This window comes from Mustela erminea, chromosome 12 (genome assembly GCF_009829155.1).
Source record: "Mustela erminea isolate mMusErm1 chromosome 12, mMusErm1.Pri, whole genome shotgun sequence".
Classification (NCBI taxonomy): domain Eukaryota; kingdom Metazoa; phylum Chordata; class Mammalia; order Carnivora; family Mustelidae; genus Mustela; species Mustela erminea.
In genome coordinates this window covers 68067632-68089913 of record NC_045625.1, presented here as the reverse complement: position 1 = coordinate 68089913, position 22282 = coordinate 68067632, and the positions used below count along the sequence as shown (strand labels likewise).

The 22282-nt window shown below is 39.8% G+C and overlaps 1 protein-coding gene and 1 non-coding gene across 3 annotated transcripts in view; both read right to left on the bottom strand.

Annotated features, from left to right (window-relative positions):
• The window catches only part of SLC28A3 (solute carrier family 28 member 3), a 59388-nt gene that overhangs the window by 25778 nt on the left and 11328 nt on the right, over positions 1–22282 (bottom strand). The window contains exon 2 of one of the 2 annotated variants that reach the window (XM_032307710.1): positions 12757–12852. In XM_032307710.1, the coding sequence (XP_032163601.1) occupies positions 12757–12852 (96 nt within the window). Of the gene's footprint in view, positions 1–12756; positions 12853–22282 lie in introns of those variants that run through there. The other variant, XM_032307711.1, reaches the window with a different exon arrangement.
• LOC116571211 lies at positions 2322–2428 on the bottom strand. The gene has a single exon (XR_004277779.1). It is a non-coding gene; the product is annotated as a U6 spliceosomal RNA (small nuclear RNA).

Sequence of the window (22282 nt, the reverse complement as noted above, 5' to 3'; positions counted from 1 at the left end):
ACCAAGGCTAGTTTATTTTTCCTGGCAGTCCAACGCTTGGTCTGCAGATGGATCTCCAAGCCCAGGATCTCCAAGAGCTGATAAACTTTCTCTTGGGAACTAGGGTCCTTCTATCAGTGGGCTAAAGTTTGGAAGTATTTCCCTTTCTCATCAAACCCTTGCTCTGATTAATGGAGTGAAGTATATACTTGGGCTATCTTTCTATGTACCATTCAAACTTTTAAATATCCATGACCTATTCTGTTCTCAGGATAGCATAGAGGATTTTCTGCCTCCCTTCATTTTGCAATAATGTCTCAAACAAACAGTTCCATCTATTGTAAGCATGGCAAGGGAAGGTGGCAAGGAAGTATGCAGACATGGAAGAGTTTTGAACATACTCTAGGAGGGATAATGTCAAATCTCAGCTTTTACTTTCTGTCATATCCCAGGTAGCCGTTGATTGGACTGTGTGAGAACTTAGAAATAAGTTGTAAGTGGGGCACCTGGGTAGCTCAGTTGGTTAAGTGTCTGTCTCTTGATTTTGGCTCAGGTCATGATCTCAGGGTCGTGAAACTGAGCCCTGCATCAGGCTCTGCACTGGGCATGGAGCCTGCTTAAGAGTCTTTAGGCCACACCCCTCTCAAAATAAAATAAAATAAAATAAAATAAAATAAATATAAAATGAAGTCATAAACATGTCTCTGAGCTGAAAGGATTCTCAAAGATCATATAGTCATTTGATGCCAAACTCCATTATACACTTCATTTAGACTACCTTCATTTTCTGGGCTAGACCCCAGGAATTAGGAAGGTGAAGGATAATAGAAAGAGACCATTGGAGTCCAAGCTGCAGCTGCTGAGGACAGGGGTGGACAGGACCCTTATTCATTTCATTCCCATCCAATGCCTAGCTTAGCCAATAGTTAAAGTTTGACAAATATTTGATTTAAATAGTCATGATTATTATTTTTTTACAGTGAAATTTCAAGTTACCTATTCTCTATAGAATGTCTGACATTAACTGTTCTATGCTCCCCCAAAACATTTCCCACTTTATTTATTTGTTTGTTTATTTTTACTTATCAGATTGGTATAGACATTTTTCTTTTTAAAAAATTTTAATTTAGGGACACCTGGGTGGCTCAGTGGGTTAAAGCTTCTGCCTTCGGTCCAGGTTATGGTCCCAGGGTCCTGGGATTGAGCCCCCCGTCGGGCTCTCTGCTCAGCAGGGAACCTACTTCCCCCCCACCCCACCGCCTGCCTCTCTGCCTACTTGTGATCTCTGTCAAATAAACAAATAAATAAAAAAAATAAACAAATAAATAAAAATTTTAATTTTAATATAATTAACATACATTTTTATTTTAATTTCATGTGTACAATATAGTCTTCAACAATTCTCTACACACTACATCTACTTATTTACATCATGATGAGTATACTCTTAATCCCCTTCCCCTATTTCACCCATTTCCCCACCCACCGCCCCTCTGGTAACCGTCTCTTTATAGCTAAGTCTGTTTTTTGGTATATCTCTTTTCTTCTTTGTTCATTTGTTTTGTTTCTTAAATTACACATATGAGTGAGATCATATAGTATTTGTCTTTCTTCAACTGATGTATTTCAGTTGACGTTATACTCTCTAGATCCATCCAGGTGGTTGCAAATGGCAGCATTCCACTCTTTTTTTAATAGCCCAATAATAATGCTATATATTACATATATATAGGATATATATATATATCACCTCTTCTTTATCCATTCATCTATCGATGGACACTTGGGCTGCTTCCATAGTCTGGCTATTGTGAATAATGCTGCAATAAACATAAGGGTGCATGTATCTCTTTGTGTTCTTTGGATAAATACCCACCAGTGCAATTACTGGATCCCAGGGTAGTTTTCTTTTTAAAGTTTTGAGGAACCTCTATACTCTTTTTCTGCAGTGGCTGCACCAGTTTGCATTTATACTGACAGTGCTTGAGGGTTCCTTTTTCTCCTCATCTTTCTTTTTAAAAATTTTATTATTTATTTATTTGTTTATTTGTTTATTTCAGTTAGCCAGCATATAGTATATCATTAGGTTTTGATGTAGTGTTTAGTGATTCATTATTTCTCCCCGTCCTTGCCAACACTTGTCGTTCCTTGTGTTTTTGATTTTAGCCATTCTGACAGGTGTGCAGTAATATTTCATTGTGGTATTGACTTGGCTTTCCTTGATGATGAGTGATGTTGAGCATCTTTTCATGGGTCTGTTGGCCATCTGGATGTCTTCTTTGAAGAAAGGTCTATTCATGTCTTCTGCCCATTTTTTAATCAGCTTATGGTTTTTTGGTATTAAAAATATGGAATGCTTCACAAATGGGCATGTCATTCTTGTGCAGGGGCTATGCTAATCTTCTTTCTGTCTTTCCAATTTTAGTATATGTGCTGCCATAGTAAGAACCTGTCTCCATCTTTAAAACAAACCTGATTGCATGGAGCACTGGGTGTTATATGCACACAATGAATCATGGGACACTACATCAAAAACTAATGATGTACCGTGTGGTGACTAACATTACGTAAGAAGAAAAAGAAGTATAGCAATTGAGCTAAACTTATGAATTCTTATGAATTGAGCTAAACTTATGAATTCTGCGAAACAATTGCACCCTGAGTTTATACTGAAATGGCTTTATACAATTTGATGTTCTTATTTTTTATTCGCTATAAAATGAGCCAAAGAATACAATCTCCTAACAAGCTAGTGCAAAAATTAAATGAATTAAATAAAATGTTAAATACAGGGGCGCCTGGGTGGCTCAGTGGGTTAAAGCCTCTGCCTTTGGCTCAGGTCAGGATCCTGGGGTCCTGGAATGGAGCCCTGCATCGGACTCTCTGCTCAGCAGGGAGCCTGCTTTCCTTCCTCTCTCTCTCTGTCTGCTTGTCTGCCTACTTGTGATCTGTGTCTGTCAAATAAATAAAATCTTAAAAAAATGTTAAAAATAGCACTTGAAAAAAATTATTTATAAACTTTAAAGTGAAATAAAGATTTAGCGTCAAAAATTTAAAAAAAAAAAACAAAACTAACAACAACAACCAAAAATGATAATAACAACAAAATCTTCATGGGGTCAACATCTGCCTTCCCTCCTTTCCTTCACAGACAAACCACTTGAAGAATTGCCTTTATTTTTAGTGATCCTCACATCGTACTCACTGAGACTTCTACTGAGATGGCTGCTGCCAAGATCACCTAAGGACCATTGTTGCAAACCCAGTGGCTCCTTCTTGCTCTTTATATTCTCTTCTATAAAAATAAAAAAAATCTAATTTTTTGGTTTTTGATTGTTTTGTGAAACAATTTAAAAAGAGACTTCATTTTTTAAATTTCTTTTCAGCATAACAATTCATTGTTTTTGCACCATACCCACCCCCTGGCTCCCCCAACCTCCCACCCCCCGCCCCTTCAAAACTCTCAGATTGTTTTTCAGAGTCCACGAGACTTCATTTTTTAAAGAGCAGTTTCAGTTCTCAGCAAAATTGAGGAGAAAGTAGAAATTTCCCTGACGCTACTCATGCATAGCTTCTCCCATTAGCACGTTTCCTACTAGAGTGGTAAATTTGTTGCAACTGATGAAACTACATGGACATATTAGCCCCCAAATTCTATAGTTTACATTAGGGTTCCCTCTTGGTGTTATACATTTTGTGGGTCTGGATGAATGCATATCCATCATAATAGTATCCCACAGAGTAGTTTCACTGCCCCCAAATCCTCTGTGCTTTGCCCACATGTCCCTCCCCACCTCTTGGTAACCTCTGGTCTTTTTACTGTCTTCACTGGTTTTGCCTTTTCCTTTGTCATATACTTGGAATCATACAGTATGTAACCATTTCAGACTGCTTCTTTTAATTAGCAATACACATTTAATATTCCCCCATGTCTTATCTTTTATAAAAATTAACATATAATGTATTACTTGCTTCAGGGGTACAGGTCTGTGAATCATCAGTCTTACACAATTCACAGCACTCACCATAGCACATACCCTCTCCAATGTCCATAACCCAGTCACCTTATCTCTCCCCGCCACACCCCCTAGCAACCCATTTGTTTCGTGAGTCTCTTATGGTTTGTCTCCCTCCATGGTCACATCTTGTTTCATTTTTTCTCCTTCCTTCCCCCCAAGAACCCCTGCCCTGCCTCCCAAATTCCTCATATCAGAGTGATCATATGATAATTGTCTTTCTCTGACTGACTTACTTCGTTTAGCATAATACCCTCTAGTTATTGCAAATGACAAGATTTCATTTTTTGATGGCTACATAGTATTCTAATATATCTATATCTATATCCATATCTATATCTATATCTATATCTATATCTATATCTATATCTATATCTATCTATCTATCTCACATCTTCTTTATCCATTCATCTGCTGATGGATGTCTAGGTTCTTTCCATGGTTTGGCTATTGTGGGCATTGCTGCTATAAACATTGGGGTGCACATGCCCCTTCAGATCACTACATTTGTATCTTTAGTGTAAATATGTAGTAGTGTGATTGCTGGGTCATAGGGTAGCTCTATTTTCAACTTTTTGAGGAACCTCCATACTGTTTTCCAGAGTGGCTTCACCAGTTTGCATTCCCACCAACAGTGTAGGAGGGTTTCTCTTTCTCCACATCCTTGCAAATATCTGTCATTTCCTGACTTGTTAATTTTAGCCATTCTGACTGGTGTGAGGTGGTATCTCATTGTGGTTTTGATTTGTATATCCCTGATGCTGAGTGATGTTGAGCACTTTTTCATGTATCTGTTGGCCATTTGGATGTCTTCTTTACAGAAATGTCTGTTCATGACTTTTGCCCATTTCTTGATTGGATTATTTGTTCTTTGGGTTTTGAGTTGGATAAGTTCTTTATAGATTTTGGATACTAGCCCTTTATCTGATATGTCGTTTGCAAACATCTTCTCCCATTCTGTCAGTTGTCTTTTGGTTTTGTTGACTGTTTCCTTTGCTGTGCAAAAGCTTTTGATCTTGATGAAGTCCCAATAGTTTATTTTATCCCTTGGTTCCCTTGCCTTTGATGATATTTCTAGAAAAAAGTTGCTCAGGCTGAGGTCAAAGAGGTTGATGCCTGTGTTCTCCTCAAGGATTTTGATGGATTCCTTTCTCACATTGAGGCCTTTCATTTTGAGTCTATTTTTGTGTGTGCTGTAAGCAAATGGTCCAGTTTCATTCTTCTGCATGTGGCTGTCCAGTTTTCCCAACACGATTTGTTGAAGAGACTGTCTTTTTTCCATTGGATATTCTTTCCCACTTTGTTGAAGATTAATTGACCATAGAGCTGATTAATTGACCATAGATTAATTGACCATGCAGGGTCCATAGAGGGTCCATTTCTGGGCTCTCTATTCTGTTCCACTGATCTATGTGTCTGTTTTTGTGCCAGTACCATACTGCCTTGATGATGACAGCTTTGTAATAGAGCTTGAAGCCTGGAGTTGTGATGCCACCAACTTTGGTTTTCTTTTTCAACATTCCTCTGGCTATTTGGGGTCTGTTTCTGGTTACATATAAATTTTAGGATTATTTGTTCCATTTCTTTCAAAAAATTGATGGTATTTTGATAGGGGTTGCATCAAATGTGTAGATTGCTTTAGGTAGCATAGACATTTTCACAATATTTGTTCTTCCAATTTATAAGCATGGAACATATTTCCATTTCTTTGTGTCTTCCTCAATTTCTTTCATGAGGGCTGTATAGTTTTTGGAGTACGGATTCTTTGCCTATTTGGTTAGGTTTATTCCTAGGTATCTTATGGTTTGGGGTGCAATTGTAAATGGGATTGACTCCTTAATTTCTCTTTCTTTTGTCTTGTTGATGGTGCATAGAAATTCAACTGATTTCTATGGATTGACTTTGTATACTGACACTTTACTGAATTCCTGTATGAGTTCTAGCAGTTTTGGAGTGGAGTCTTTTGGGTTTTCCACATAAAGTGTTATATCATCTGCTAAGAGTGAGAGTTTGACTTCTTCTTTGCTGATTTGGATGCCTTTTATTTCTTTTTGTTGTCTGATTGATGAAGCTAGGACTTCTAGTGCTATGTTGAATAGCAGTGGTGAGAGTGGACATCCCTGCCATGTTCCTGACCTTAGGGGAAAAGCTATCAGTTTTTCCCCATTGAGAATGATATTTGCTGTGGGTTTTCATAAATGGCTTCAGTGATATTGAGGTACCCTCTATCCCTATACAGTAAATAGTTTTGATCAAGAGAGGATGCTGTACTTTGTCAAATGCTTTTTCAGCATCTATTGAGAGTGTCATATGGTTCTTGTTCTTTCTTTTATTAATGTATTGTATCACATTGATTGATTTGCAAATGTTGAATCAGCCTTGCAGCCCAGGAATAAATCCCACTTGGTTGTGGTGAATGATTATTCATTTTAATATACTCTTCGATCCTATTGGCTACTATTTTGGTGAGGATTTTTACATCCATGTTCATCAAGGATATTGGTCTGTAATTCTCCTTTTTGATGGGGTCTTTGTCTGGTTTTGGGATCAAGGTGATGCTGGCCTCATAAAATGAGTTTGGAAGTTTTCCTTCCATTACTATTATTTTGCAACAGTTTCAGGAGAGTTGGTATTAATTCTTCTTTCAATGTTTGTTGGAATTCCCCTGAGAAGCCGTCTGGCCCTGGGCTCTTGTTTGTTGGGAAATTTTTGATGACTGCTTCAATCTCCCTACTGTGGAGTTAGGGTCTGTTCAGGTTTTCTATTTCTTTCTGGTTCAGTTTTGGTAGTTTATACGTCTCTGGGAATGCATCCATTTCCTCCAGATTGTCAAATTTGCTGGTGTATAGTTGCTCATAGTATGTTCTTATAATAGTTTTTATTTCTTCGGTGTTCGTTGTGATCTCTCCTCTTTCATTCATGATTTTATTAATTTGGGTCCTTTCTCTTTTCTTTTTGGTAAGTCAGGCCAGAGGTTTATCAATTTTATTAATTCTTTCAAAGAACCAGCTCCTAGTTTTATTGACTTGCTCTGCTATTCTTTTGGTTTCTATTTCATTGATTTCTGCTCTGATCCTCATGATTTCCCTTCTCCTGCTGGGTTTAGGCTTTGTTTGCTGTTTATTTTCCTCCAGTGCATTTAGGTGTAGGCTTAGGTTATGTACTTGAGACCTATCTTGCTTCTTGAGAAAGGCTTGTATTGCTATATACTTTCCTCTCAGGATTGCCTTTGCTGTGTCCCAAAGATTTTTTGAACACTTGTGTTTTCATTTTCATTTGTTTCCATGAATTTTTAAAATTCTTCTTTAATTTCCTGGTTGACCCATTCATTCTTTAGTAGGATTCTCTTTAGCCTCCATGTATTTGAGTTCTTTCCAACTTTCCTCTTGCAGTTAAGTTCTAGTTTCAAAGCTCCGTGGTCTGAAAATATGTAGGGAATGATCCCAGTCTTTTGGTATCAGCTGAGACCTGATTTGTGACCCAGGATGTGATCTATTCTGGAGAATGTTCCATGTGCACTAGAGAAGAATGTGTATTCTATTGCTTTGGGATGGAATGTTCTGAATATATCTGTGATGTTCATCTGTTCCAGTGTGTCATGTAAAACACTTATTTCCTTGTCGATCTTTTGTTTAGATGATCTGTCCATTTCAGTGAGGGGGTGTTAACATCCCCTACTATTATTGTATTATTGTTGATGTGCTTCTTTGATTTAGTTATTAATTGGTTTATATAATTGGCTGCTCCCACGTTAGGGACATAGATATTTAAAATTGTTAGATCTTCTTGTTGGACAGACCCTTTAAGTATGATGTAGAGTCCTTCCTCATCTCTTATTATAGTCTTTGGCTAAAAATCTAATTTATCTGATATAAGGATTGCCACCCCAGCTTTGCTTTCTTTTGATATCATTAGCATAGTAAATTTTTTCCACCCCCTCACTTTAAATCTGGAGGTGTCTTTGGGTCTAAAATGAGTTTCTTGTAGACAGCATATCAATGGGTCTTGTTTTTTTAATCCATTCTGATACCCTATGTCTTTTTTTTTTTTTTTAAGATTTTATTTATTTATTTGACAGAGAGAGAAATCACAAGTAAGCAGAGAGGCAGGCAGAGAGAGAGGGAGAAGCAGGCTGCCTGCTGAACTGAGAGCCTGATGTGGGGCTTGATCCCAGGACCCTGAGATCATGACTTGAGCCGAAGGCAGAGGCTTAACCCACTGAGCCACCCAGGCACCCCGCCCATGTCTTTTGATTGGGGCATTTAGCCCATTTACATTCAGGGTAACTATAGAAAGATATGAATTTAGTGCCATTGTATTTCCTGTAAGGTGCCTGTTACTGTGTATTGTCTCTGTTCCTTTCTGGCCTATTTCTTTCAGGCTCTCTCTTTGCTTAGAGGACTCCTTTCAATATTTCCTGTAGGACTGATTTAGTGTTTGCAAATTATTTTAGTTTTTGTTTGTCCTGGAAGCTTTTTATTAAAAATTTAATTTTATTTTTTCAGTGTTCCAAGATTCATTGTTTATGCACCACACCCAGTGCTCCATGCAATATGTACCCTCTTTAATACCCACCCATCCCCCTACCTCACAGCCTTCCCAAACCCTCAGTTTGTTTCTCGGAGTCCATAGTCTCTCATGGTTCATCTTCCCCTCTGATTTCCCCCAATTCACGTTTTCCTTCCTTCTCCTAAAGTCCTCCATGTTATTCCTTATACTCCACAAAGAAGTGAAACCAAATGATAACTGACTTTCTCTGCTTGACTTATTTCATTCAGCATCATTTCCTCCAGTCTTGTCCATGTTGATACAAAAGTTGGGTATTCATCGTTTCTGATGTAGTTGTAGTATTCCATTGTATCTATTGACCATATCTTCTTTACCCTTTCATCTGTTGAAGGGCATCTTGGCTCTTTTCACAGTTTGGCAATTGTGCTCACTGCTGCTATGAACATTAGGGTATATATGGCTCTTTTTTTCACTACATTTGTATCTTTGGAGTAAATACTGACCTGGAAGCTTTTTATTTCTCCTTCTATTTTCAATGACAGTCTAGATGAATATAGTATTCTTGGGTGCATATTTCTCTTGTTTAGTTCTCTGAATATACCATGCCAGTTCTTTCTGGCCTACCAAGTCTCTGTGGGTAGGTCTGCTGCCAATCTTTTTACTGTTGTATGTAAAGACCTCTTGTCCTGAGCTGCTTTCAGGATTTTCTCTCTGTCTCTGAGACTTTAAGTTTTACTATTAGATGATGGGGTGTTGACCTATTTTTATTGATTTTGAGGGGGATTCTCTGTGCCTCCTGGATTTTGATGCCTGTTTCTTTCCCCAAATTAGGGAAATTCCCTTCTATAATTTGCTCCAATATACCTTCTGCCCCCTCTCTCTTTCTTCTTCTTCTGGGACCCCAATTATCCTAATATTGTTTTGTCTTATGGTATCACTTATCTCTAGAATTCTCCCCTTGTGATCCAGTAGTTGTTTATCTTTTTCTCAGTTTCTTTATTCTCCATCATTTGGTCTTCTATATCACTATTCTTTCTTCTGCCTCATTTATCCTAGTAGTAGGAGCCTCCATTTTTGTTTGCACCTCATTAATAGCTTTTTTGATTTCAAATTGGTTAGATTTTAGTTCTCTTATTTCTCCAGAAGGGGGTTTTGTTTCTCCAGAAAGGGATTCTCTAGTATGTTCCATGATTTTTTCGAGCCCAGCTAGCACCCTGACAATCATCATTCTGAACTCTAGTTCTGGCATCTCACTAATGTCTGTATTGATTAGGTCTCTAGCCATCAATACTGCCTCTTGTTCTTTTTTCTGAAGTGAGTTTTTCTGCCTTATTATTTTATCCAGATAAGAATAGATGAAGGAGAGAACAAAATACAAAAAGGGTAGCAACAACCCCAGAAAAATATACACTAACCAAATTGGAAGAGACCTGAAATTGGGGGGAGAAAAAAGGAGGAGAAAAAAAAAATCTATCTATCTATATATATATATTAGACTGATGAATAGAACAGAGCCACACACTTGATTTTGGGTGTATTTTGGTCTGTTAGAAGAAACTGCCTCCCAAAGTTTTAAGGAAAAAAAAATATATATAAATATGCACACACACACACACACATTTATATGTATATATACATACACACACACACAAATACGGGTAAACACAATGAAGGGATGGAATATGAATGTAAAGATGAAAATTAAAAAAATATTTTAAAAAAGGAATTGATAAGATAAGAAGTTGCTTGAAAAAAGAAAAAAAGAGGAAAGAATGTGATCAGGCTGAGACTAGAACAAAGCCATGCACTAGATTTAGGGTATATTTTGATCTGTTAGAAGAAACTGTATCCTGAAATTTTAAAGAAAGAGAAACATATATGTATATAAAAAATAAGGTTAGGGGCACGTTGGTGGCTCAGTGGGTTAAAGCCTCTGCCTTTGGCTCAGATCATGATCCCAGGGTCCTGGGATCGAGCCCCACATCGGGCTCTCTGCTTGGCGGGTAGCCTGCTTCCTCCTCTCTCTCTCTGCCTGCCTCTCTGCCCACTTGTGATCTCTGTCAAATAAATAAATAAAATCTTAAATTTTTTTTAAATTAAAAAATAAGGTCAAATACAATAAAGGGATGGAAACAATGAAAATTTAAAAATATTATTTTTTTAAAAAAGGTATTGGTAAGATAAAATAGTTTAAAAAATTAAAATAAGAAAGGAAAAATTTTAAAAATAGAATAAGAAAAAAAAATAACTTTGAAAGACTAAAGAATCATGAGAAAAAAGCCATGAATTTTAGGTGTTGCTTTCCCCAGCTCTGGAGTTCTGCAGTTCTCATTGATTGGTGAACTTGGTCTTGGCTGGATGTTCTTGTTGATCTTCTGGGAGAGGGGCCTGTTGCAGTGATGCTCAAACGTCTTTACCTGAGGTAGAATTGCACCACCCTTGCCAGGGGCCAGGCTAAGTAATCTGGGTTTGCTCTCAGGAGCTTTGTTCCCTGCATGCTTTCCGTACTAGTTTGGAGGACGGGAATGAAAATGGCGGCCTCCCAATCTCCTGCCCTAGAGGGGCCGAGAGCTCAGGGCCCCACTCCTCATTGTGTCCTCGGAGAAAAGCGGTCAGTCCCTCCCATCTCGCTGGTCTCCACTCTGAGCTCACCCGACCTGTGACCAAGTGTTTCTATATCTGGCCCAGCCACATTTAGAGTCTCCAAACCCAGCTGTTTCCTGCAGTGCACTCCACGCCACTCTAAGAGCAGTGGCCCAGCTGTGCCTTGGATCACGTTTAAGGTAACCCTAGCTTAGAGCCCGCCCCTTGGCTCCATCTCTGTAGCCAGCTTCCCCACTCTGATACCTGGGAGCTCTGCTGCACTCAGACACCTCTGGTCTTTCTGTGACCCCACAGGTCCTGAGACCACACTGTCCCCTCAAGGGCTCCACCCCCCACTTAGCCTCTGGAGCAATGTCTGTCCATGGAGTGGACTTCTTGAAGTTCTGATTTTGTGCTTCGCTGCTCTACCCCTTGCTGGGAGCCGGCCCCTACCCCCACCACAGTCTATCTTCCCGAATGTTGCCTTGAATTCACTTCTCTGCACATCCTACCTTCCAGAAAGTGGTCACTTTTCTGTTCCAAGAATTGCTGCTCTTCTTCTCTTCGGATCTCCTGTTGAGTTTGTAGGTGTTCAGGTTTGATAACTATCTAGCTGAATTCCTGGGACCCAACCATATTTAGGTTTCCCACTCCTCTGCCATCTTGCTCTTAGTCTCTTCTCTCCCCCCCACCCCCGTCTTTACTTGGCTCAAAGGTTCATGTCTTTTTGGTGCTGAAGAATATTCCATTGTCTGAATGAGCCACAGTTCATTTGTCTATTCATCTGCTAAAGGAGATCTTGGCTGCTTCCACATTTTGGCTGTCATGAGCAAAGGTACTATAAACTATGTGCAGGTTTCATATCACAGAAGTGTTGTTTTCTTGAATAATGAGTGAAATGGATACTTTTTACAATATACTAAGTAAAATGGACAGTAGTGATATGGATAGCATGACATATGCACATGGGTGTATATTTGTCTTAAAAGGTCATATTTTAAGATGTTAGGCATCTATTTTTTTCTGGATTTATATAGGTAATTTTTTTATGTTCCAAATTTTGTTTCAATAATAAATAAATGGCTTGATAGTCAGCACCCAGGTGTTACCAAAAAAAAAAAAAAAGAAAGAAAAAAAAAGAAAAAAAAGATGATCTACATGGATAATCTGCTTAGTTTTTAGGAACAGAAGGCTTTCTTCCGAGGAGCTCCTGCCCAGAATTCAATATATAAAAAAAGAAAAGTGGTCTTGTGACAGAATGCCTCAGTGTGCTGTACACTTTGGTGTCTCTGGGAGCCCTAGGGCATGATGGACAGTTTTAGAACCACATCCTACCTCATCTGCCTCACCTGCTTTAAAATTGAGACACTTAGGTTTAAGCCAGTGCCTTTTGCTTTAGGATGGAGCTTAGAATCTGTGCCAGTGACATGTCCAGAGAGAGCCTACGTACTCTCCCAGCAGAAAACTCTGGGGACAGGTGTATCAATACAAAATCTCTTTGTTTGAGTGTGTGTATTGTCTTCACGACTCTGCCTTACACAACCTAATTACCATTTAATTCATTCCTCTGAGCGCCAGCTGAGCACCAGCTTTCTGTCCCCACAGCTCTCAGTCCCTGCAGCACAGCAGTTACCATGGTAATAGAGTCACTCAACCATCACCCGAGTACCTGCGTCGCGGTTTTGTGTTCTCCGTTTTGCGGAACTCTACACCTTAGCGAGTTATTTCCTGATGTTTTCTGGCTCTCACCAAAGTCGTCTTCATTCTAAGAAAAAAGCATAAATTGCAAAAATACAATTTCAGAACCCCCAAACCCCAATGTTCTCTCAAGAAACAGGACCTAGAAGACTTTTGAAGGATGGGGTGGCAGAGATGTGCTCAGATGCGTCAGCTGAATAAAGAAAGAACCAGTGAATCTTGGGCTCATAAAGAAACAGATGATTTCTGTTTTGCTCTGCTCTGCTAGAAGGAATGGTGTGGCCCAACTTGAAAACGAGAGAGAGGAGGACCAGGTGCCTGCATCTAAGTCATGCGACTTTATAGTAAGAGTTGAGACAAAGGTGTGTCACATAACATAGACCTCCAACGTATAAAATAAAGCAAAGTGCAGGACAGATAATTTTCTTCTTAGACGTTGGAATTTTGAGATGCTAAAATGTGCTTTGTTTAGTTTAAAGCAATCTCTGGTAGTAATGGGAATAAGAAAGAGAATAAGAAAAATGCCTTCTTTTGTCAAGCTGTCGTGATTTTACCTTAAGGAAGTGAGTAAGCTGTGTTCTTGGAGGCATGTCCTCACCCCTGAGCTGCTGCTTTGAGGTGTGACGGACATTTGGCTCACCTCTCCTTTACCTGTTCTGAGGGGGAGCCCAATCTTTCTCCCATCTCATCCCGATTTGCCTTCCTCAGGCACTTCATTCCAAGTAAGGCAACAAGATAGATAAACCATGTCAGGTAGGTCCCTTTAGCTTTTTAGGAAGTGTCCTCTGCTAGGCCTGTGACCTTGCCTTTGAAAGAACACGTGTATGACTTTGATTTTACCTTTGGCTCTCTGGCTGGTTCCAAGAAGCTATAAAAGAATTACAGTCCTGAGTTGGGTTGCATTTTCCATCTATTGAAACCCGAGAGTGTATAAAGCATGAATAAAATCTAACTTCCAGCACACTCATGATTTATGCGTGGAAGGGTTGCTGCCACACTGCCCGTTGTGTTATGGCTGTATATCTTACTTTAGCACTGTCTCCACACATAGGAGACGCTAACAAGTCTTTTTGGCTGAATGAACCGCAGTGACTTTAGTGTTGCATTAATGGGTGCAGCCCTGTGTACATCTGAGTATTCGGTAACAAAGACAGTAGGGGGCGCTGTATACCGCGGGGAAGAACGACAAAATGTTGCGCATCACAGAGGCCGGCTGGTGGGCACTTAGGGACTCATTTTATGATTCTCACTTTCACAGATGCTGAAAATTTCCTTAACAAAAAGTTAAAAATAAAACAGCATGAGTTGGTGGAAATACAAGACACAGGTAGAGGAGGCTGCTGGTCTTCGGGGTCCCTAATTACATGTGTCATGCTGGGTCGGTCACATCTACTCAGCCTCAGTCTACCCGTCTATACCCCAGTTTCCACTGGGTGTTCTCGTGATCTCTTCCAGAATCCTGACGTTTTTCGGGCTGCCGGAGGAGCAGCCCGACCTTCGTGGTAATTCCCGCAAATTCTTGATGACTCCCGCCACCTGGTGGCAGAATCTGAAACGTACGGCGCGCAAGGAAGGGGCCTGCCTTTTTCAAGTTCACGCAAGTAGGGATGTGTGCGTGCGTGTGCGTGCGTGCATGTGCGTGCGTGCGTGCGTGTGTGTGTGTGTGTGTGTGTGTGTGTTTGGGGTTGGGGTAGAGTAGGCCTAACTGGTGACATGGGCACCCCTGGACGTATTTTGTCACATGTAATGGGAGTGTACGCCTTGGCTTTTTAACATGTCCCAGGAAGTGTCTCATTGGAGGGTTTCCAACGGCAATAATGGGGGCGCAGTGTGTGTAGACTGGTGCTGGAAAAATAACCCTTGAGACATTGTTTGGCTTTGTTTTATTGCTTCTTTTCAGATTGGAGTCCGAGGGCCTGAAGGGGTGGTCCATAATGACTCCTTAGCTCCTTGTTTCTTTACATCTACTTAGCAATTCAGATTAAGTAGATACATTCATACAGAAGACTACCTATCTTAGGACACTGCGCTACAAACAATATTGTGTTCTGCGTGCAAGCTTGTCACTCCACTGAGCGGGTGACAACGTCGCGGTGTTGTGTATGAGTATTTCTAAGCAGCTGACAGCATGGTACTTAATTTCTCTAGTTAGTGTTATTTGCTGAGTGTACTCAGTTCTGGCCTGAGACTCTCTGAAGGGCAGATCCTTGAGCCTGGAGTCCTTTGTGCCTGGGTTTCGATCCCACATTTTCCATACGTCCCCAGTGAGTGTTGCAGGGAGTACAGATGGACAGAGGTTTTCTTTTCTTTTTAAAATTATTATTAATTTACTCCTTTCACCCAGTTTCTAAACACAACTTCTAAAACCTGAGAAATTACTGAAACCACCCCCTCATGTGTTTATGGTATTTCCCTTCTATAGAATTGTAGTTGAACAGATAGCCACCTTGAAAAGAGGCTACATTTCCACTTACAGCTAAATTCTGGCCAATCAAAATATAAATAGATGTGGTACCCTGAGTACGGCAGCTCGGGAATAATCCTTAAGGGATGGCTGGCAGGTGCTCCCTTCCCGTTTCATTTTTCCCTACGTCCTGCTGCCTTGTGTGTGGATGGTTCCAGCCGGGCCATGAACGCCAGGGCCTCATCCTGGGGACGCCAGAGTGGGAAGCTGCAGGGTACTTGGGGCTCTGCAAACCTTGAGCAATGCTTCCACTCCAGTTCTGTACTCCCCAAGTCCTACTTTTATCTGCGGGAAGTAAGCTTCTCCCTTGTTACTTTTGGCTTTTGCTTTTCTTTGCACCTGCTTCGATATAATATGTAGTAGGTACAGGACACATAAACTCTTTAAAGTCCTGTGATCTCCATTTTGATAGATGAAGAATCTAAAGCAGAGATAAATGGATGGGGTGACTCAGGTTATACAACCGGAATGTCCAAAATGGGATCTGGACTCACTGTCCAACCCAAACTGTATGAAGCCTGTAGAGTTTGAACCTTGGGCCAGGACACTTTGGCTTCAGGAATATCTAAAAAGATAGAGGTACACCTACAGATTAAATTCCCCTCCATCAAGACCTGATTTGAACTCTAGATATTAAAAGACCAGTCAGAATAGCTAGAATGAAAAAGACAGGACATAAGAAGTGTTGGCGAGGATGTGGAGAAGAAGGAACCCTTGTGCGTTGTTGGTGGAAATGCAAATTGGTGCAGCCACTCTGGAGCAGGGTGTAGAAGTTCCTCAAAAAATTAAAAACAGAACTACCAGAAGATCCATCAATTCCACTTCTGGATATTTATCTGAAGAAAACAAAAACTCAAAAAGATATATGCACCCCTATGTTTACTACGGCATTATTCACAATAGCCAAGACATGGACACAGCCTAAGTGTCCATCAGTACATAAATGGATAAAGAAGATGGGGTCTGTATTGATAGTGAGTGGAATATCACACAGCCATAAAAAAGGATGAGATCATGCTGTTTGGGACAACATGGATGGACATAGAGGGTATTTTGCTAGTGAAATAAGTCAGGGGGAGAAAGACAAATACTGTATGATTTCACTTATACATAGAATCAAAAACCCCCACAAATAAATAAACAAAAAGCAGAATGAGACCCATAAATACAGAAAACAAACTGCTGATTGCCAGAGTGGGGGGAAGTTGGATGAAATGGGTGAAGAGGAGGGGGAGACAGGCTTCCAGTTATGGAATGAGTAAGTCACGGGCATAAAAGGTACAGCGCAGGGCCAGTGTATTATAATAGCCCTGTATGGAGACAAATGGTAGCTATGCTTGCAAGTATAGTATGGTATAGAAACTTGCAGAATCCCTACGTTTGTACACCTGAAACTAGTGTAACATTGTGTATCATTGTGTAACATCGTATACACTAAAAAAAAAAAAAAAAAAAAAAAAAAGACTAGATAGAAATGGCAGAGGTGCTGAGAGATACCTGTGGCTACTTTTCAACTATACCTAGGCTTTGGTGGTCATTTCTTCCAACAGGGTAGTCGGCCTCCCAGGGTGGCCCTGATTGCACCATGTGGCTTCCATTTCTCAGTTTTTGTGGTTAGGGTGACTCTGCTGCCGGGGAGCCTTTCTCTGACTTTTTTTTGCAGACAGTGCTTGGCCTGGTGCACTCTGATTTCTTGCTGAGGGGGCTGTGATGGGCTTGAGCCTGGGGTACCTTCAGGCAAATGTGTTCATAAGGACTCTGAGGAGTTGGTATGAAGATCTTTACCTTGTTCTAGAGCTTGACACTTCACAGCAAGTTTTGTGAAGTGTTTGCTAATCTACCTTGGCCGGAGGGATTTATACCACCAAAACAGATTTAGATTGATGATGAGAGTTGCTAATTTTACAAATTTGCTAAATTTACAATTTTACAATGATGAGAGTTGCTAAATTTTTACAATTTACAGTTGCTAATTTTACAATTTTACATTGTAAAATATATATATATATATATATGTATGCATCGATCTATCTATCTATATCTATCATCTATCCTTCTACCTATCTCCACATTTCTGTACATCTTTGAAGCAATCTTCCCAGAAGCAGTCAGTGGGATACATTCTGAGGAGTGGTGCCTGAGAAATTGCTATAGATGTTCAAATCCCAAGACCAGTGGCAAAAATGGGAATATGATACCATTTGGAAAACTTGGAACTGTGTAAATCTGTATTATACCCCTAGACTCTAAGCTGAGAAACCAGATTCTCTGTCCCCTGTTCTCTGCTGGATACCATCAGTATAACACAATGGCAGGCATGGAAGTATTTGGTAACTGTTTTGCAACAGAAGGATATTTCAGGGGGCTGTTTGAGCTCATTATAGTGCAGCTAAAATCATGTCCCTACGACTGAGGAGAGACAAAATGGTACAGGACTGCTTTCTCTACTTCTCCAAGAGGGTTACTATATGTTCTAATATTCTAAACCTTAGATGCCGAAATGAAGGTGTCAGAAATACACCTCCATTTTTTTTTTAAGCTTCAAGTGATTGACTTAACCTTTCTGTGTCCATTTCTAAGAACATGAAATGGGACTGGATTGGAGCAGCTGTTTGAAATAGTGACTTAAAATTCCAAAATGCAACATAAAGAGATCCAAGGAAATGGCTCACCATGAATGTTAGGATGACCGTTTTCAGGAACATTGACAAATTATCTATATTAATTGGTATTACATTATGATGAAAGGCTGGGTCCATTGTCATTTCTGGGTTCACATCCAGGCTTAATTTTTTGAGGCCGTATTCTCAACTGTATAGGAGAGTAGCATTCATCACCTACCCAGTGCCACATATAGTAATTGACTTCTGTCGGTTGACTTTTATATTAATTTTATAGTTGAGTTTGGTACTTGTTTGCTGGTTTTCAGGCATTTGTAACCACTTTTCTTCTATGGTTGAAATTTGGCATGGAAAAGTCAACATCTGTTTGGTGAATCTGATCTCTTCACATTGTTTGGGAATGTAGCTTCCCCTTTATTTATTTACTTTCTACATTTTAAAACCTACAAATGTTGGGGTACCTGGGTGGCTCAGTTTGTTAAGCCTCTGCCTTCAGCTCAGGTCATGATCCCAGAGTCCTGGGATTGAGCCCCATATTGGACTCCCTGCTCAACAGGGAGCTGCTTCTCCCTCTGCCTGCTGCTCCCCCTGCTTGTGCTCTCTCCTCTCTCTCTCTGACAAATAAATTAATAAAATATTAAAAAAAATAAAATGAAAACCTACAAATGTCCACTATTTTAAGGCTATTTTCTCTATAATGTTTCCTCTAAATTGCATGGGGTTTGTCTCGGAATGACTGCATTTTCAAAGGCTGTATCCCAGAAGCCTTTGCTCTTTGTCTGTTACACATGACCCTCTTGGCTCAGGTGGCCTTCTGACTCAAGTCTCAGGTTTATGGAATCCTTAATGTAGTTCATGAGCTCTAGCTAGACCGTTCCTCCCTGAGACGGTCCTGGTTATCTTGTGGGCCTGTGTGGGGTTATGGACTGGATTAAGGAAACCGCCTGTGGTTCGTCACACTTCTCTGGCACAATTCTCTGTCACCTCTGAATGCTCTGAAGGGAGCTTTGAATTGGGTGTGTGGAGGCAGGGCCACAGAGCACTGATGACATTCTCCCCTCGTGATCTTTGTAAGCCAGGGGCAAACGGAACCCCTAAGTATAAGAAGGTAAGGAAAGGCACAGTTCTAGATCCAGTAAGAAAAATCAGAGGAAGGCTTGTAATGATAAGATTTATAAAAATAAATTGAAGCCTGAATGTACTCAAAGAACATGGTTTCCATGATTTTCTCAGAGAAAAAACTAGAGGAACAGCCAAACAAAAGATTAATGAGATATTATGGCAAAAGGAATGATAGTATGTTTTGAATCTATTTAATAAATTAAAACCTTAATCCAGGGATTAAGATTCCAGAACAAATTTTAATATTTTAACCCCTGACAATGTAGAAAAATACTCAGAAAACTTACTTGAAGGAGAAGGGAAAGAAAAAGTAGAAGTTAGGGTGAGTATGCCAATTTTCTTATCTTTTAATTTCTGGGAACCGAAAGAGATGATAAGCAGCAGTGTTTAAGGGAGAAAGGTAAATGCTTAAATATATATTCAGCTAAAATCAAGTGATGAAAGAGAACGAAAGAAAAGAAAAGAAGTTAGAAAATATATTACTTTCGTGGTTACTTATAATCTTAAGCTCGTTATAAAAGGAATCATTAAAAGAAAACATAAGTCTTCAGAAGAAACCAAACAAAAATAAAAAAAACACAAACATACAGCGAAAAGATTTTTACAAAGCATAATATCAATTATGCTGAGAGGAACTAAGAACAAATAAACCCATCTGGCAGATCAATAGGTTTGATTGAATTAGAGGGAATAACAAATAAACATAGCCATATCCCGTGATATCTTTCAAATTTATGATGTTGTGAAAGTATTATGCACTTAGCATAAACTGTACTTTGAATTTTGAATTTTGACCTCTTCTTGGGCTAGTGATATGGAGTATGATCCTTGCCTGTGATGCTGGGTCTTGCCTGGTCGGCTATGAGATCACTAAGGTCAACAACTGATATGCTTAAACCTGTTCCGTACCCATGCAACCACTGTTTTTCACTTTAAAGTATTCAGTATGTTACATGAGATATTCGACACTTTGTTGTATAATAGGATTTGTGTTAGAAGATTTTGCCCAACTGTAGGCTAATGTAGGTGTTCTGAGCACATTTAAGGTAGGCTAGGCTAAACTATAATGTTTGGTAGATTAGGTATATGAAATACATTCTTGACATACAATACTTTCAACTCATGATTGGTTTATTGAGGCATAACCCCATTGTAAATTGAGGAGGATCTGTACTGGAAGTGACTCAGTGACTCAGAAAGATATAACATGCAATGTCCATGATCTTAACTGACCAAGTCTGAATATAGGTTTAAAAAAAGCAATTAACATGTTCCAAGAGAAACAATGATCATAGTATAATCTCACACTCTGAGAAGCATGACTCTCTGTGTACAAATGGCATAGATTAATGTAGAGGAAACTGAGGGAGAAATACCTAGAAACACATCTAGAAAGAGGCTGATAGAACTCTTTCAGTCTATGACAGATCAAATGGGCAAAAGTAAGGATAAGGAAGACCCAAACAATAAATAATATGATACGATTAACATCCGTTGAATTCTATAACCTCAGTAGGAAATATTACCAAGACTGCTAGTTGTCCCTAATACCTGTCCCTAATACCTACTTCCTTTCTCCCCTCCTTCTTTTTAAAGAGAGAGAGAGAGAGAGCAGGGGGGAGGTGCAGCAGGAGAGAAAGAGAGAAAATCCCAAGCAGACTCCACACTCAGCAGAAAGCCTGACATAGGGCTTGATATCATGACCTTGAGATCATGACCTGAACCAAAATCAAGAGTAGGACAGCCAACCAACTGAGACATCCAGGTGCCCCTTCTCTATTTCCTTTAAATATAGGGCTCTGAATTTTAGTGGGGCCCATGATTTCCCAGAATAAAGTTGCATTTCTAACCTCCCTGTGGCTATAATTAAATTCTGCCACTGTGATTGAAGCTTCAGGGAAGTGTCCCAAACCAGGACAGTGGCTGCAGCCTATGGGCTCCTTCAGAATGTTTTAAAATACAGCTAAGCAGGGTCGAACCTGGTTAGTACTTGCATGGGAGAATGTTTTAAAATACATTAAATTGCATATGTAATACTAAAAGGGAGCCAACGGTATTGAAATCCAGTTATTAAAATATTAAAATTAATTTGTGATAGTTTATATGCATCTTTATCAACACTTTAAAGAATATGAAAAAAACCCAAAAACCCAACAGGGTCCAGTTGCAAGTTCTAATAACTATCTTCATTTCGGAGCCATTGATGTAAATCGCATTTAGAGGTATTTGCAACAGATACTGAGTTTTTCCTGTACTTGTATATATTAACTCAGTGTAGTGAGGGTTCTTTTCCATCTTTCATATCCATTTCAAGAAGCAGTTCCACCTGCTCTTGGTTGGTTGACTAGAAGGTGCTCTGTCTGTCTCAGGTCTGGGGAGAAGGCTTCGGTGCCCGTCTTCCTCCTGATGCATCTCTTACTTTGTATTTGATAATGTGTGATTTCAGCTTGGACAACCTATTCTTAGAGCAATAATATGACAATACCTGGACTCCTTACTTACTGAGCCAGACACAATGCTCTGTACTTTTCCTCACACTACTCTACTTAACACTTCCTTCCCCTGCTTCTCTGATATTTGCAACCATATCAATTTTTCATTGCTGTGAAACCAAGAATTCATAGAGAAACATCCTTTCTCCTCCTTTTAAAAACCAGTCTTCTGTCTGAACTTACAGGTTGCTATGGTCAATGTTTGTGTGCCCCTATAATTAATTCATCATGTTGAAATTCTAACCCCCAGAGATGAGGGTGTTAGGAGATGGGGCCTTTGGGAGGTGCTTAAGTCATGAGGGTGGAGCCCGCAGGAATGGGAGTAGTGCCCTTACAAGGGAGGTCCCACAGGGACTGTAGCCCCTTCCACTGTATGAGGACCATAGGAAGAAGACATTGGCTATGAACCAGGAAGAGGGCCCTCTCGAGAAAATAACCATGCCGGTGTCTCAATCTTGGACTTCTAGCCTTCAGAACTGTGAAAAATAAGTCTGTTGTTTATAAGCTGCCCAGCCTGTGGTGTTTTGTTGTAGAAGCCCCAATGGACTAAGGTTCTATTTTCTTGCCTCATTTGGTCTTTGACCCATTCCAATATGGCTTTCACTGCTACTACTCTATGAAAATCACCCTTGCCAAAGTCATGGATAGTTTTCATGTCCTTAAATCCAGTTTTCGTCATACACAATGGGCCACTTCCTCCTTAAAATAGTCTTGTTCTTGGCTTCTGTGATATTACACATGGTTAGTTTCCTCCTCCCGCCAGACTTCTCCCTTTCCTGGACCCTATCAGCCTTTCTA